Raw genomic sequence first — 16571 nt, forward strand, 5'->3', positions numbered from 1 at the left:
CATACCACAAGCGATGGCAGGGGCAGATTTCCAGGATGCAATCTGGAAGGGGTAGATCCAGGCTCCTGTCCCCACACACATATCTAGTGGCTCCCGACGTGTGGAAGCAAACGAACCTCCTGGGAGCTGAACATGCTGACCTGAGAAAGAACAGCCCATGCCCCACCTGTATATTCTTAATTAAGCTGACATAACTATTAGGCCTATTTGAATTTTATACACACAACCTGTCAAAAGTTTGCAATAATTAAGATTTAAGAAAGAAGTCTTATGCTTACCAAGGATGCACGTGTTTGATCAGCAAATACATGGAAAGACAGAAATATCATAAAATATTACATTTGAAAAGAAGTTTTCTATTTTAATGCGTTTAACAGTTTAATCGAATCAGAATTTTCAGCATCATTACTCCAGTCTTCACTGTCACATGAACCTTCATATATTAACTCGTTGGCACATGGGTAGCCAGTATAGAGAACGTAAAACCGGTGTAATATGCTCCCATTTTTTGGAGCGCATTAAAAGCGTATTTTGCGAATAGGAAGGATCGTCTCTTAGTAGGCTATGTGTGTTAAATAAATAATATATACCAGTGATGTTGTGTGTTCCACAATTGACCAACACCTGCGGCGGCTCCTGGGTTTTAAGTGTTCATGAGATGGATTTCCTGAGGGAAGAAACTGTTCCTGTGTCTGGCTCTTCTGCTTCCCAGAGCTCTGTAGCGTAGACTAGTTGGCAGTTCAAAGAGGGATTGTGCTGGATGTGAGAGGTCCAGAGCTAGCGCTTTTGCTCACTCTGGATGATTACAGTTCTTGGAGAGAAGGGAGGGTTGTACCAGTGATTCGCTCAGCAGCAGTCCGGACTATCCTCTGTAGTCTTCTCAGGTCAGATTTGGTAGTTTATTTCACTCCTCCCCTCACTGCAGCTGCCTGCTCTCGTCTACATTTCAGACGAGGTGCATCTCAAACAAGCCTCTTGTCATACTTTTTGACGAGATCATGTGATAGGTCATTAAAAAAACATTTGCAATGCAACTTAAATATTAATATATTAATTAGATATTACATATATTCTATTTGGTAGAAAAACATTTTTTTACGATTACGTTTTATTAGTTTGAAGATAAGAAGTGGTGATATTTATTTTGTACAAAATTTGCAACTGCTTTTGATCACTAGAAGCACCACAAATTAAATCAGGTCATGTTTTAGGGACTACTGAACAGACATTTAGAAGTTGATTTTAAAATGCAACGTATTTAAAATTTAAATGAAACTATTTAAACACTTGCATTGTTACAACACTATAAGTGTGTCCCATCAGGTAATGAAGAGTTCGACACACGAGTGGTCTTATCCTCACTTGAAGGCTTGGGCCAAATACAGGAAATACGTCATTTAAGTTGCCAAGTGGTCATGACCGCAAGTGTGGGTATTTGGACAAGGCTACACACTCTTGTGCTCTCACTCCAAGCATGGCTGGCGACAGTGAAACACATCTTAAGGACAGGGCGGAGAACGAGCAAAACAACCGACAGCCCTTCATCATCGGTGTGTCTGGAGGCACCGCTAGCGGAAAGGTTTGAGCTTTATCAGTGTTTGTCAATGACTGTGCAGACTCCGGTATTATCGTGTCGGTTAACTGGGTTTCAGTGCCTCCAGAGACCGCGTGGCTTTAGTTTGCTCATAATGAAATATACACGAAAGCGTTTTTATACATTAAACATATGGCGAAAAACATATTAAAACATATTCACTTCTATATATCACACAGGTGAAAATCTATAACTTGCCTCTTATTTTAAACCCTTTGTCATTTCTTTGTATTTTGCTTCACTAAGTGAATTTCAAAAATAATTAAAAAGTTAAACTGACGTTAACCGACAACAAATAATTTTCATAATCCCGTTCATATGTGTCCAGATTCGTGTTTATTCTCGTTTTAAATGTCAAGTGCGTAATGTTTTAGCTCCACGTGGAGTTACCGCGTGTCCTGTTGTCGCTTATATGCTTGTTAGCGAGCTCGAAAGTCGAAGTCGGATGTTGTTGTATTGTATGTTTACTTGTTGTCATGTTGGTTTTAAAAATTGATTTGAGTTATCGGTTGAAAATTAAAAAGGGTGCTACTTCCTCCAAGTAGGCAAAAGAAAGTTGCGGGGATATGACGTCATAATAGCGTGGGATGTTTACATTGGAGCAAAAGCATTCATTTAATCTTTTGCTGACATGTGCAGGAGACTTCACACCTATATATATATATATATATATAGGCCGCCCTTAGGAAAACGTCTCTTTTATACATGACCCAGGTTTGAAATGCTTTGCCCGCTGAATGTTCTTACATGGGATGCTGTTCTAGCACAACAGAGCTCACAGCACATGTCTGCAGAGACATGAATGCTTTATCTGTTGTAAAAGTTCAAAATATTCACCAAAAATGCCATCATTTGCTCCTCTTTTCATGTTGGCCGGATATTTTGAAGAAAATTTGTAATCAGACCTTGTTGGTGCATGTTGACTTCCACTGTATGGACTACAAACACTAAGAAAGTCATACAGGTTTGGAACAAGATTTTTTTTTTATTATCATATTTAATACATCAGGATTTTATGGCTCATATAGTGATATGAGAATATGGAGATCTTTATAACAGACTACTTGCATAAAATGCATAAAAACTCTATATCTCCCATTAATATGCCTTAATAAGATGACATTTAAATGCTTCGTTTTGTGATCAAAGCTCTGTCGTTTTAACTGAGGGACAAAACATATAATGCTGTGCAGTTATGATTGAGAGATCTACAAATAAGCATTACTCAGAAGTCCTATTTATCACATTTAATGCTCCCATTTTAACATGATTATTCTAAACGACGTATGCATAACCAACTAACATTTATGCAGTCCAGTAATTGTTTATATTTAAATATTACTTACTAACAATATAAAGTTTTCATGTTAATTTGATAAAAAATCAGTAAAGATTTCACAGCAAAAAGACACATGTACCATGACCTGAAGGTGAACTTTTAATTTTAGAATTATACTAAAAGACCTTTTACTTAGACGACAGAAGGCATGTAGTATAGATTGTGTACAAGGGGTTTTTCAGCAAAGTTTGGATCATGTTGATAATTTAAAGGCCTTAGATGACCTCATAGGGTTAATAACACAAACCCGATGTCTTCAGGCTGAGTATATCTGAACTGGGTAGTTTCGAGTTTAGCACTTACTAAGTGGTTTTGTGTCTTCTCCTTTCAGTCTTCAGTATGTGAGAAGATCATGGAGCTGTTGGGCCAGAATAAAATTGACCGTCACCAGCGGCAAGTGGTCATCCTCAGTCAAGACAGCTTTTACAGAGAGCTCACGCCTGAACAGAAAGCCAAAGCACTCAAGGGCCAGTACAACTTCGATCACCCAGGTACTGTAATGTCCGAGGGTTGTTAAGGAAATCAGAAGTTCACTCCGAAGTTAGAATATGCTCATATATTACTTCTATTCATTCACCCATTACTACGCATGTGAGAACCAGTATCAGTATTCAATTTTGGTTCAATCCTTACACAAAACTATCACATGGTTTCTCAAGACACGTGCCATATGGACTACTTTAATGTACATTCCTTTTAAAGATCAACATTGTGTTATTCTTACAGAGAATAATCTGTTTATCAATGTTTCCATCATTCATAGATGCGTTCGACAACCAGCTGGTCATGAAGACTCTGTGTGACATCATTCAGGGAAAGACCGTGCACATCCCAGTTTATGACTTTGTTACTCATTCCAGGTCAGCGCTGCTCTCTCGGTCTCTTCACACGTTGCTCGTTTGGGTGATCTGATGGACGGATCACCGTTGGATGTATTCTCTTATTAATCATATGTTCTCCACACCTCGTACAGGAAGGCTGAGTTTGTGACCGTGTATCCAGCAGATGTGGTTCTCTTTGAGGGGATTCTCATGTTCTACGCGCAAGAGATTCGAGATCTGTTCCAAATGAAGCTGTTTGTGGACACAGACCCAGACACGCGCCTCTCACGAAGAGGTAGATGGATTGTGTGATATTTTCATTTGCAGTTTGGTTTAAGTAGTGCTTTTTGTCTTTCTGTACCTAAGTAGTATAGATCTATGGACTTTTTTTGATTATAATGAAAGTGATTTCCTCTGGGTTTTCAGGGTCTGTTTATTGCATTAAACTAGGCAAAAAAATTTCTGGTAAATAAAAATAATTTAGCTTTTTGCGGCATTCCAATGTTCAAGTTTGAACTAACCTTCTCATTTTTATTAATACCAATAGAGGAGAAAAAAAAAAAAAAATATATATATCCCCTTAGCAGCATTAAAAGAATGTAAACTTTTTGAAGAGGCATGTGTGAAGTGTTGCAAGAGAAATGAGTTGTATATTTTCTTTTAAATAAGAAAACACTGAGCATCATTTTATTATGATCGGTGCGGTACCTGAAGAAATTGTGCGCTCAAAGTGTAGCGTGTGACCATGACATTATACTCAAACTTATTTTAAATGCACTTAAGTTTTTAAGAACTAACATTTCTAAAACTGAATGTTTTACAGTAGGATTACAATTAATACATAAGTCAAGTCACCTTTATTTAGATGGTGCTTTATACATTGACAACGTTAAATTAGAAAATGATAACATTAAATTAGGGCTGCAACTAACGATTATTTTGATAATCGATTAATCTGTCGATTATTTTTACGATTAATCAATTAATCGGTTTATGTACTTATATTTTAGTTTTTTCCATTTTTTCCCCAAGTAAATTATTAATAAATGGTCTTTATCATTCAGCATAGATTTAAGAGATTTTAACCATTTTGCACTGTCATATCCTCATCAAAAATATACCTGGAGTTGTTTTATTGTGTTCGTAATCCTTTGTCGACCTCTTCTGCAATCAGAACACTGACCCATACTCTAGCAAATTTCACAAGGAGATTTCAAATAATGTTTTCACCATGGCAGTCCTTAGAGCTCCTAAAGTAGTTTAACATCCCGAACAAAGCTTATTAAGGAATCTTTCAGAACATATTTTCACGAAGAATAAGGATAAAACAGAAAAAAATTGCAGTGCATTGTATTTTATTATTTACTGGGAAACAGCTTTATAGCTTATGCTGTGAAATTGTAAACAATCCTTCAAAAAAAGTGCCAATGGCATGAAACCTGAATGGAACTCACAATTTAAAGTAAAATCCATCAGAAGGTTGTCCAGAAAAAAAAAATAGGACACACACAAAAAACCTGCTGTGTGAAAAAGAGCAGTGAATAATACTTAGAAAAAAAAGTGCATTTCAAATATCTACATTTACCTCTCTCATTCAGTCATAATTAGGCTGCATGACTGAATTTTGAACTGGTAAACGACAAACTGATCACAGAACATGTTTGTAAAGCTTTAAATGTTAACTGTTAAAAAGCAATGTTATCAGCTTTTACGACTAAACATTTGCAAACAACATTGTACTGGAGAATCTGCACAAATGAAAGTCTTAGGGGCCGTTCACAAATCGCGCTAAAAACGCGTGGAAAACGCTAGGCGCACCGCTTTCTCCTTCTTTCCAAAGCGCTCGCGCAGAAGCGCCCCTGAGGCGTCTGCCTTTGCTAAGCAACCATGACGTGCTCTCTCCTTGAAGACGCGGAAATTTCAGCAAAGGATAAATGGATTTGCAGCTCAAAAAATCGCTTGCAGTAGCTCTGCTACTAAATTTATTTCAAAATGGAAATCCATATACAACTATGATCAGCTGTTCCTTTCATCTTGACTGAGCTTTTAACGTTGTTACGGGAAAGGATGAAGCTGATTGGTTAGTTCTTGTCACATGACCCGCGGTGCGGTTGCTGCATTCTGAAAAGTTGAAATGTTTTTAACTCGATGCGGTGCGGTGTTGGAAATAACGAACTTGAGCGCGCAAAAGACGCGATATGTGAACGTCCCCTTAAACAGTGCAGTAGTGCAGAGTTTACAGGTTACTCTTCTTTTTTAAAGGCTCAATGTAAGTACTCCCACATCACGCTGAATTCTTTTGAACGGCTCATAAACATGAACGATGGGAGCCGAGTCGCGGCTGGAGGGGAGCCGTTCTTTCTGTCGTTCTTTTATCCTATGCGTGTTTCACACAGATGCACACAAATGAGCTCCTCCGCGAGACAGAACAGTTATAGGGGGAGGGGCGCACCCAGGCAGGCCAACCCTTTATAGCGTGATGATATTAGTTATGAGTTGTGCACGCATCCTTCACGTCCTTCACATCCTGCGTGCCTCTGTCATTGGGTAGGAGCGTTGGAAAAAAAAGCTGTTTTGCACAGACATTCATTGAGGCCCACTTTGTTATTGTTCATTGACTTGAAGGGGTTGATGTTTGCAAAGTTTACAGTAGTAATTGTATGTAGTATGTAGACATTTCCATTTTATTTATTCTAACTTTAAATATTTTTTGTTTTCTATCAAAATGTTCTTGTGTGATAACAATGTTCTTGTGTGGAAGTGTTTGTAGTAAAAGCTGTTTTGCATATAAATTCATTGCAGCCGGCTTTCTTTTTGATGTTTATTCGCGAGTAGGTATTGTATGAATAACATAAGTCAACGTAGCTTTACACACACACACACACACACACACACACACTTTGTACTAAAGGTAAATCCAAAATAGTGATGTCACTGTCTAAGCAGAGGTATTTGTGCAACCCTATGAAATGTAGTCCACACATGACAAATGAGGTAATAATCAATATTTCAGAATAATTCAAACTCAGATATTGGTGTGTGATATCTGAGTTTTAATTATTTGACTACAAATCTCACCTCATCATTCTTCCCAGTGATTATTTCCAGGATAAACTGAGATGGCTCCAAGCTGGCTTCTTAAAACTGACTAAATATTTAAAAGAGCCAAAGTTCTTTTGAACGGCTCTTTTAAAGGAACGGATCGCGAAGATCCGGATCCCCTCAAAGAGCCATAAATCCCATCACTAGGCTGCAGAGACGCTGTTCGGGAAGCACGTGACATAAAACAAGGCCAGCTATTGGCTATTCGCTACTTCTCCTGTTGTACTGGCTGAGTAAAACCTCCGGTGGCTCATTACTGCCACACTTTGGTCACCGCAGATTTGAAATATGCACGAAATGAGCCGCTGACGGCAAATAAAAGTTATTTAGCAACGAATCGATGACTAAATTAGTTGACAACTATTTTAATAATCGATTTTAATCGATTAAATCGATTCGTTGTTTCAGCTCTACATTAAATATATCAAACTTTTGTATTGTGTGTGTATGAAAATTATTAAAATTAAATGAGATAAAGTACCTTTCATTTGTATGCGATATGCTTGATGATTTTTAAACAAATCAGGCATTATTATGTATTTTATAAAAGTTTTGTGCTGAACTTCCAGCAATAATAGTTGTATTGAGGTAAAATGATCGTGAAGGTTTGGCTAAACTGCCGCACACTGTATACTAACTGCATGTTTTCTTGTTTCTCAGTGTTGCGGGACATCGGCGAGAGAGGCAGAGAGCTGGAGCAGGTTCTGAACCAGTACATCACCTTTGTGAAGCCAGCCTTTGAGGAGTTCTGTCTTCCTGTGAGTCTCTTCATTAATGCCTAATCCTAATGAACGGAACTTCTCCATTATTATAGCTGCTTTTAACTGTACTTTCATGTCAGAAAAAGTGCCATGCATACCAACTTGACACGTTTCATCTGCTTCCTCCCATTTTTGTGCCCTAAAAATCTCTGACACTTATATTTTGCAGACCAAAAAGTATGCAGACGTCATCATCCCCCGAGGAGCAGACAATCTCGGTGAGCACGTAGTCACTAGTTATTTTATATGATATGCACACTGGAGAGATTTAACTTTATGTAATTTTATCTCCCTTTGTCTCTAGTGGCTATTAATCTGATCGTGCAGCATATTCAGGATATCCTGAATGGAGGAGTCGCCAAACGGCAGAACGGTTTTCAGGATGTCCACGGGACCCCCAGTCCAAGACGGCCGTCTGAGTCGAGTCGACCTCACTGACCTCACTGTGACCTTCCCTCCGTTGAGGAGAGGGCAGACCTGAATAACAACAGTGTACATCCCATTCATCCAGTGACAATGAAGGGATGCAGGAGCTGAAATGCCTTGGTTATTGTGACTATTATTTGCATTTCGAAATGTTGTGGATAGTTGTTTGCGGTCACAGTGTTTTGAAAGTGCTATGTTTTTGTGGAAGGTTTGATTGCAAACTCCACTTGTTCTGTCATTGTGTCTATCTGCTTTCATAGCTACTCAGAAAATAAATGAATAGTATGAAATGTTTTGTCAGACTGGAAGTAGAGATAAATCTGATTACAGTGCTATTTGCGTACATACTTGAAGTCAGAGCTCAGGTTGGGTGGATTGTTCCATCCACAAAAAAAAAAACACCTAATGCCTCATTTGAGGTCCTTTTATGTGTATGTGTTTAAAGAGATGTGTTATTTTGTAACGATGGAAACATGGTACACAAGCATTTTTTATATATATATATATATATATATATATATATATAATATATTGTTTTTTTGTTTTGTTTTTTGTTTTAGCTTTCTAGTTGAATCGCAATGTTGTTATCTGATTCTTACAGTTGTAGTGTTTTGTACATATGACATGACACATTTTGTCATGGTTTGTCGACTGTATTTACAGTTTTCCTAGAAATGGTTTCGATGATGTCTTAGTGTGCATATGGAGTATTTTACTTTAAAATTACTTTATACCCGATCCCCAAGTAATACAATCCCCAGATCAAATCAGGAATTACATTAAATACCTCAATCAAAATTTTTTACACCAAAACAAACTGATTACCCCCTCTCCTCTCTGGGACGTATTTTTCTACGAATTTTTCACTGGCTTATTTATTTACATCTGATTTTGTTAACGAATAATCCATTACGTTGTAGTGGAATAAAATAAAATAAAACTATACACTGTTTTTTGTGTCTTTGTTACACTCTTTCACATCGTGTCATGGATGTAATACCCCTCATGACCGCTAGGTGCTGCTATCGCGGTGTCCGTCGCGCTCTTTACACGCACTTTGATGACGTGCAGCAGAAGAGGCGTGGCTCAACATGGGGGTATGTGTGTAAAGCATAGAATTGGATACTTGCAAAAGAAAATTCAATGAATAATCGCTCTCCTAACTATTCATTTTTGTCTATAGAAATTTGGATTGCAGTTTAAAGCCACCTTGGAGAATATTACAAACGTGAGGCCGGTGGGAGATGATTTCCGATGGTATTTAAAGGTAAAGTGTGTTCGTGTGACAGACTGTCACTGGACTAAAAAAAAAAAAAATATTATTTTAAGCAGTTCAGTGTTTTTAGCCTTAATTTTTGTTGCCTTAAGAGTCATTCATGATGTGATGAATACTGCTGATAATGTACTGCTAACTGTGGTTTAATTACTCCTGTCCTTGCAGCTGAAGTGTGGGAACTGTGGCGAGGTCTCGGAAAAATGGCAGTACATCACCTTACTGGTAGGTTGAAAAAAAAGTGTGGGAAATTTGAGTCAAATACTGGTTTGCATGAAATGCTAGTATTGTTGCAAGATGTTTACATGCTTTTGTCCAAAGCAGCTTAAAAACGAGAAGAAGAAAAAATGCAACAAAAAGGGAGCAAACAATTTTAGCAGTGGAGATATGTTTATCTTCACTATTTTAAAAAGCATTTTGGAAGTAAACAGGAAATAAAGAAATAATATTTCAATAAAACACTGAAAATGGGACAAACATGCCATTTTCATTGTGATTTTTCCCCCCAATAAATGTGTTTTCATTATTTCTTATTTTTTTTATGCATTTTTGTAATTTTTTTTGTTTGCTTTCTGTTTCAAAATGTGTACAAAATATATAATTGAAAAATGTATTAAAAAAAATACAAGAATAAGCACTGCCACAGTGAACTGCAGAGAAAACATTTAAGAAATATTTCACTGAGAAATTAAATTCCTGTCACCCTCGTGCTATTCCAAAGCAGTGATTTATTTATTATTTATAGTTAAGTTGTTATTCATTCAAAATCTCCCCTTCATTGATACACTGCACTTTTTGCATTTGTGTTACTTCATGCATGCTACGTTGCATAGAAATAAATGTCTGTGTAGTGATTGCTGGTTCTTTCTTTTCTTCAGGACAGCATGCCACTGAAAGGAGGACGAGGGAGTGCTAGCATGGTGCAGAAGTGCAAACTGTGTTCTCGGGAAAACTCCATAGGTAACCAAACTACTAGCTAGTAAATGTGCTGATGAAATGCTTACACAAGGCTGGAATCTCCAGTTAAGTTGCACAACAGCATCATCTCTATTGGTGTGTCTACATATTTGGTTGGGTCGTGTGTAAGTGCATATGGATGTCTTAACTGGATGTCTTACTTTCCAGATATCCTGAGGGACACAATTACACCTTACAATGTAAGGCAGAATACTTTTTTTTTATTCTTGTTGTTGTTAATTTTAAAACCACAATGTACTAAGTAAAAGATGCAGTTTCATATAAACATTTGTAGTTACATAGTGCATATATTATTAGCTCAGTTTTGCGGGTACATGTATTTTCTCTTCTGAAGGCAGAAAATAGTGAAAGGTACAAGACAATTGTCCAGTTTGAGTGTCGAGGCCTGGAACCAGTCGATTTTCAACCTCAGGTGAGATTTTCCTATAGTATAGTGTGTGTGTGTGTGTGTGTGTGTATATATATATATATATATATATATATATATATATATATATATATATATATATATATATATACAGTACAGACCAAAAGTTTGGAAACATTACTATTTTTAATGTTTTTGAAAGAAGTTTCTTCTACTCATCAAGCCTGCATTTATTTGATCAAAAATACAGAAAATTTTTTTAATATTGTGATATATTATAACAATTTAAAATAATTGTTTTTAAATTTATTATACTTTAAATTATCATTTATTTATGTGATGCAAAGCTGAATTTTTAGGATCATTATCACATGATCCTTCAGAAATCAATCTTATATGATGATTCATTATCAAAGTTGGAAACAGTTCTGCTGCTTAATATTTTTTCAGAACATGTGATACTTTTTTAGGATACTTTGATGAATAATAAAAAAAAGAAGCTATGTTTTTAAAATATAAATATTTTGTAATAACAATATACACTACTGGTCAGTAACTTGGGGTCATTAATTTTTTTTCTTTCTTTTTTTTAAATAAAATCAATACTTTTATTTAGCAAGGATGTGTTAAATTGATAAAAAGTGAAAGTAAAGAAAATATATTATTAGAATATATATTATTAGAATTTTTTTTTTTTTTTATAAATGCAGTTCTTTTTAACCTTTTATTCATCAAATATATTAGACAGCAGAACTGTTTCCAACATTCATAATAAATCAGAATATTAGAATGATTTCTAAATGATCACGTGATAGACTGGATGTTACATGTGACACTGAAGGCTGGAGTAATGATGCTGAAAATTCAGCTTTGCATCACAGGAATAAATTTTTTTTTTTAAGTATATTCAAATAGAAAACTATTATTTTAAGTTGTAATAATATTTAACAATATTAGTGTTTTTTCTTTATTTTTGATCAAATAAATGCAGGCTTGATGAGCAGAAGAAACTTCTTTCAAAAACATTAAAAATAGTAATGTTTCCAAACCTTTGGTCTGTACTGTATATATATATATATATATATATATATATATATATATACAGTACAGACCAAAGGTTTGGAAACATTACTGTATATATATATATATATATATATATATATATATATATATATATATATATATTATTTTTGTTAAATAATCTTTAGAATCTTTACCCTAATCTGAATAAATCACGTAAACATTCACTATGTTATTTTTCAGGCTGGCTTTGCCGCTAGCGGAGCAGAAACACCCACCCAATTCCCTGAAATCAACCTGCAAGAGAAGGTAAGAAAAAGAAAGAGTCATATCACACCTTCAGTTCATTCAGGAGCTCATAACGGTCTCTTTCACATGCTTCAGGACTGGACTGACTATGATGAGAAGGCCAGTGAGTCTGTGGGGATCTATGAGGTCACACATCAATTCATCAAGTGCTGAAAAATGAAGAGGGCTGATTGAAGAACAACTGATTGGTTACTGAATTAAGTTTTATATTGACTGCACCGCACTCTTGTTAGTCAGTGCTAATTGGTTAAATGCTTATTATGTGTGAGATGGACAGTAAGTTTGGTTATACGATTTGGTTATATTATGCTACAATAATAAAATATGGAATGGTTGGATTTTTTTTTTTTATGTGGGTTTGTAAGCCAGCTGAATAATTTTATTTAGCTTTTAGGAAAATGATCCAGAAAAGGAGAAGAGAGGCAGAGGAATATATTTACATGCCATTGTGCCATATGTCTTCACTTGAGCTCTCTAGAACAAGCAACAAGATGCATCACAAATCATTATATAATATCAAATGTATGACTGTTTTAACGTGTATTCCCTAAAAATTACTAGTTTCTATTCTATTTTACTTTTTAATAATGTATTTGGTAACAATATAGATTAGGGAACACAAATTCTATATTAACCAAGAGTTTTACCTCAATAAACTTCTATTTTGTTGCTTATTGATAGTAAGTAAGGTAGTTGTTGCAGCATGTTTAGGTATTAGGTAGAGTTAAGGGATTTAGAAAATGCTCATGCAGAATAAATGATTAATATGCGTTTTATAAGTGCTAATAAACAGCCAATATGCTAGTTATATGCATGCTAATAAGTGACTAGTTAATAATTAATAGTGTTCACTAAAGTGTTACTATATACTTTTAAGAATTCCAATAGTAACAAGGTTTGAATTAGTAAGTAATCATTAGATAATGCCTGTTCCAGTTGTTGCTGATAAACGTTTTATCACATTAGAGACAAATTCTCACTATTAACTAGTTGCTTATTAGCATCCATATTGATTGCTAGCATCTTGGCTGTTTATTAGTTTGTATAAAGCACACATTAATGCCTTATTCTGCATGGAACCCCTAATCTGACCTCATACCTAAATTTAACTCCCTTTCACAATATTAATAAGTAACAAATAAGGATTTAATAGAGGCAATGGTCATACAGCTACTAGTTACTTAATAGTGAGAACTGCTCTCCAAACTAATGTGTGACCAAAAAGTGTGTAATAAATAGGTACCAATGTCTAATGAATAACTACAAGTCACTATGAGAACATATAGGAGTACTAGTTGGAGGTGAATTGTTTATATCTGAACCACTAGTATGAGTTGAATAGTCTCTGTTTGAAACAACTCCTTAAACATAAAAAGCAAACTGCAATTTGTTACCAGCAATGCAATAATAGTAATAGAAGACCTAATAAAGTCATAGTTACTTATCACTTCTTAAGTAACTTTATTAAAAAAATTGGACACTATTGAAATACTTACTACTCACTATATGTAGGTAACCTTGACCTAAATAGCGATTTGACTGACCATAGCTGAGGAGTGTGTGATATTGATCGGTGCATTTACAGGTGCATCTCAGTGAATTAGATAGTTAGTAATTCAACTTAAATTGTGTGTATTAAATAAATTCAATGCACACAGACTGAAGTAGTTTAAGTCTTTGGTTCTTTTAATTGTGATGATTTTGGCTCACATTTAACAAAAACCCACCAATTCACGATCTCAACACATTAGAATATGGTGACAAGCCAATCAGCTAATCAACTCAAAACACCTGCAAAGGTTTCCTGAGCCTTCAAAAAGGTCTCTCAGTTTGGTTCACTGAGCTACACAATCATGAGGAAGACTGCTAATCTGACAGTTGTCCAGAAGACAATCACTGACACCCTTCACAAGGAGGGTAAGTCACAAACATTCATTGCCAAAGAAGCTGGCTGTTCACAGAGTGCTGTATCCAGTGTAAGTAGCTTGCTTGTTTCAGATCAGCCTTCAACTTCAGTGGTGAAGATAAGGGTAAATCCTGTAGGAGCTCGAGTTTTATACAAAGAAACTATGTTTTATTAAAATATTGCATGTAGCATGTTGTTTAGCTACAGTAACTAGTCTTATTGCAAAAGGCAGATTGCAAGGTGTGGAGGTTCAGTGCTCAGAATAAAGGGTTTCATTGCCATTAAAAAAACTTATGCAATGTTGTATAATTTCTTTTTAAGTGATTCCATGTGCATGTGACTCTGATCTGTGTTGAGTGCACAGTGCTAGAGTCCTTCAGATATCATCATAATCGATAAATCTGCCCCTGAATTAAATGTCACAGGTTACAGTAACAAAATATGTGGTTTACACTGTCAGTTCAAATTTGTTTTTTTCAATGAAACTGTCACGATCGGTGTTACAAGGAACCACGGGAGAGGGAACCAATTGCAGGTAAGTCTTTTATTAAAGGGTAATCCAAATAGAGTAAACAGTCCAGGCAGGGGTCGAGACCAAAACATCCATCCAAACATAAACAAGACACGAACACAAGGCAAGGACAAGAGCTGACGGACATGAATTAAACATTCAACAAGGACTCCGTGACACAAACACAGACAGACTGGGTATAAATACACAGAAGGTGAATGAGGGAACTAGAGACAGGTGGGGAATAATCAATTAACTCAAACAAGGAGGAAGGTGACCAAATAAGGGAACAGACAGTTAATAAGGTGACAGACACCGTGGGAAAGGAGGACATCTAGTGGAAACCCAGGGACACAACCCAGACACTGTGACAGTATCCCCCCTCTACGGAGCGGCTCCCAGACGCTCCACGACAGACACAAAACAGAGACCAGGAGGGAGGCGGACAGGTGGAGGCTCAGGGGGAGGGACGGAGGGCCAGAAAAGAAAAACATGGGGAACAGACACCAGAAGTGTGAACACCAAATAGGGAGACCAGGAGGGAGGAGGACTGGAGGAGGTTCAGGGGGAGGGACGGAGGGCCAGACTGACAGAGAGGAACAGGGACAGGAGTGAACACAAAAACAAAAAACAACACGAAGCCCCTCCAGGGCGGGGCAGAAGACCACCACAACCGTGTGGTCAGGGCGGAAGCCCCCCAGGGCGGAGCAGAAGACCACCACAACCGTGTGGTCAGGACGGAAGCCCCCCAGGGCGGAGCAGAAGACCACCACGTCCTTGTGGACGAAGCCAGAGTCCTCCAGGGCGGAGCGGAAGACCCCCACAGCCATGGGGTCAGGGCGGAAGGCCCCCAGGGCGGAGCAGAAGACCACCACAGCCATGTGGTCAGGACTAGAGCCCCCCAAGGCGGAGCAGACCTCCGTGCGGCTGGACCAACGGGACGACGAAACTCTGGTAATTCCCTGGTGTCCTTACTGGACTCCAGAAGATTGGTGCTGGCCTGACACTGCTCATGAAGATCATTGGTGACCTGTATTTGCTCATGAAGATCATTGGTGACTTGTATTTGCTCATGAAGATCAATGGTGACTTGCCTTTGCTCATGAAGATCAATGGTGACTTGCCTTTGCTCATGAAGATCAATGGTGACTTGCCTTTGTTCATGAAGATCACCGGTGACTTGACTCAGTCCCTGAAGATCACCGGTGACTTGACTCAGTCCCTGAAGATCACCGGTGACTTGACTCAGTCCCTGAAGATCACCGGTGACTTGACTCAGTCCCTGAAGATCACCGGTGACTTGACTCAGTCCCTGAAGATCACCGGTGACTTGACTCAGTCCCTGAAGATCACCGGTGACTTGACTCAGTCCCTGAAGATCACCGGTGACTTGACTCAGTCCCTGAAGATCAGCGGTGACTTGACTCAGTCCCTGAAGATCAGCGGTGACTTGACTCAGTCCCTAAAGATCAGCGGTGGCTTGACTCAGTCCCTGAAGATCAGCGGTGACTTGACTCAGTCCCTGAAGATCAGCGGTGACTTGACTCAGTCCCTGAAGATCAGCGGTGACTAGCCCTGACTCTGGAGGATCAGCGGTGACTAGCCCTGACTCTGGAGGATCAGCGGTGACTAGCCCTGACTCTGGAGGATCAGCGGTGACTAGCCCTGACTCTGGAGGATCAGCGGTGACTGGTACCTGACTCTGGAGGATCAGCGGTGACTGGCACCTGACTCGACTCTGGAGGATCAGCGGTGACTGGCACCTGACTCGACTCTGGAGGATCAGCGGTGACTGGCACCTGACTCGACTCTGGAGGATCAGCGGTGACTGGCACCTGACTCGACTCTGGAGGATCAGCGGTGACTGGCACCTGACTCGACTCTGGAGGATCAGCGGTGACTGGCACCTGACTCGACTCTGGAGGGTCCACTGGCACCTGACTCGACTCCGGAGGGTCCAGGGGCACCTGACTCGACTCCGGAGGGTCCACGGGCACCTGACTCGACTCCGGAGGGTCCACGGGCACCTGACTCGACTCCGGAGGGTCCACGGGCACCTGACTCGACTCTGGAGGGTCCACGGGCACCTGACTCGACTCTGGAGGGTCAGCTGAGACTCTCATCCTGTGCAGCGGCGCTGGGCAAGCAGCCATCTTGGGCCATG

At 38.3% G+C, this 16571-nt stretch overlaps 2 protein-coding genes across 2 annotated transcripts; both read left to right on the top strand.

The window, feature by feature from the left end:
• The first annotated feature begins 1411 nt into the window (after positions 1 to 1411).
• LOC132155209 (uridine-cytidine kinase 2-B-like) lies at positions 1412 to 8333 on the top strand. The gene is made up of 7 exons (XM_059564072.1): positions 1412 to 1579; positions 3265 to 3424; positions 3697 to 3793; positions 3907 to 4049; positions 7517 to 7614; positions 7787 to 7835; positions 7922 to 8333. The coding sequence occupies exons 1-7, from the start codon at positions 1475 to 1477 to the stop codon at positions 8053 to 8055; spliced, it is 786 nt and encodes a 261-aa protein (XP_059420055.1). The 5' UTR covers positions 1412 to 1474; the 3' UTR covers positions 8056 to 8333.
• Positions 8334 to 9097: 764 nt separating this feature from the next.
• LOC132154308 (CXXC motif containing zinc binding protein-like) lies at positions 9098 to 12328 on the top strand. Its single transcript, XM_059562857.1, has 8 exons — positions 9098 to 9140; positions 9227 to 9310; positions 9485 to 9541; positions 10195 to 10276; positions 10442 to 10473; positions 10629 to 10706; positions 11925 to 11990; positions 12066 to 12328. The coding sequence occupies exons 1-8, from the start codon at positions 9135 to 9137 to the stop codon at positions 12141 to 12143; spliced, it is 483 nt and encodes a 160-aa protein (XP_059418840.1). The 5' UTR covers positions 9098 to 9134; the 3' UTR covers positions 12144 to 12328.
• The last annotated feature ends 4243 nt before the right edge of the window (positions 12329 to 16571 follow it).

This window comes from Carassius carassius, chromosome 12, assembly GCF_963082965.1.
Source record: "Carassius carassius chromosome 12, fCarCar2.1, whole genome shotgun sequence".
In the NCBI taxonomy this organism is placed as follows: domain Eukaryota; kingdom Metazoa; phylum Chordata; class Actinopteri; order Cypriniformes; family Cyprinidae; genus Carassius; species Carassius carassius.

What these genes read in the sequence shown, in the direction of transcription:
- LOC132155209 (XM_059564072.1), top strand. Translation starts at nt 1,475, where the DNA reads ATGGCTGGCGACAGTGAAACACATCTTAAGGACAGGGCGGAGAACGAG. An exon ending in CACGCGCCTCTCACGAAGAG is followed by an intron (nt 4,050 to 7,516) that starts GTAGATGGATTG and finishes CTTGTTTCTCAG; the next exon opens with TGTTGCGGGACATCGGCGAG. An exon ending in TTGAGGAGTTCTGTCTTCCT is followed by an intron (nt 7,615 to 7,786) that starts GTGAGTCTCTTC and finishes TATATTTTGCAG; the next exon opens with ACCAAAAAGTATGCAGACGT.
- LOC132154308 (XM_059562857.1), top strand. An exon ending in ATTTCCGATGGTATTTAAAG is followed by an intron (nt 9,311 to 9,484) that starts GTAAAGTGTGTT and finishes CTGTCCTTGCAG; the next exon opens with CTGAAGTGTGGGAACTGTGG. An exon ending in GGCAGTACATCACCTTACTG is followed by an intron (nt 9,542 to 10,194) that starts GTAGGTTGAAAA and finishes TCTTTTCTTCAG; the next exon opens with GACAGCATGCCACTGAAAGG.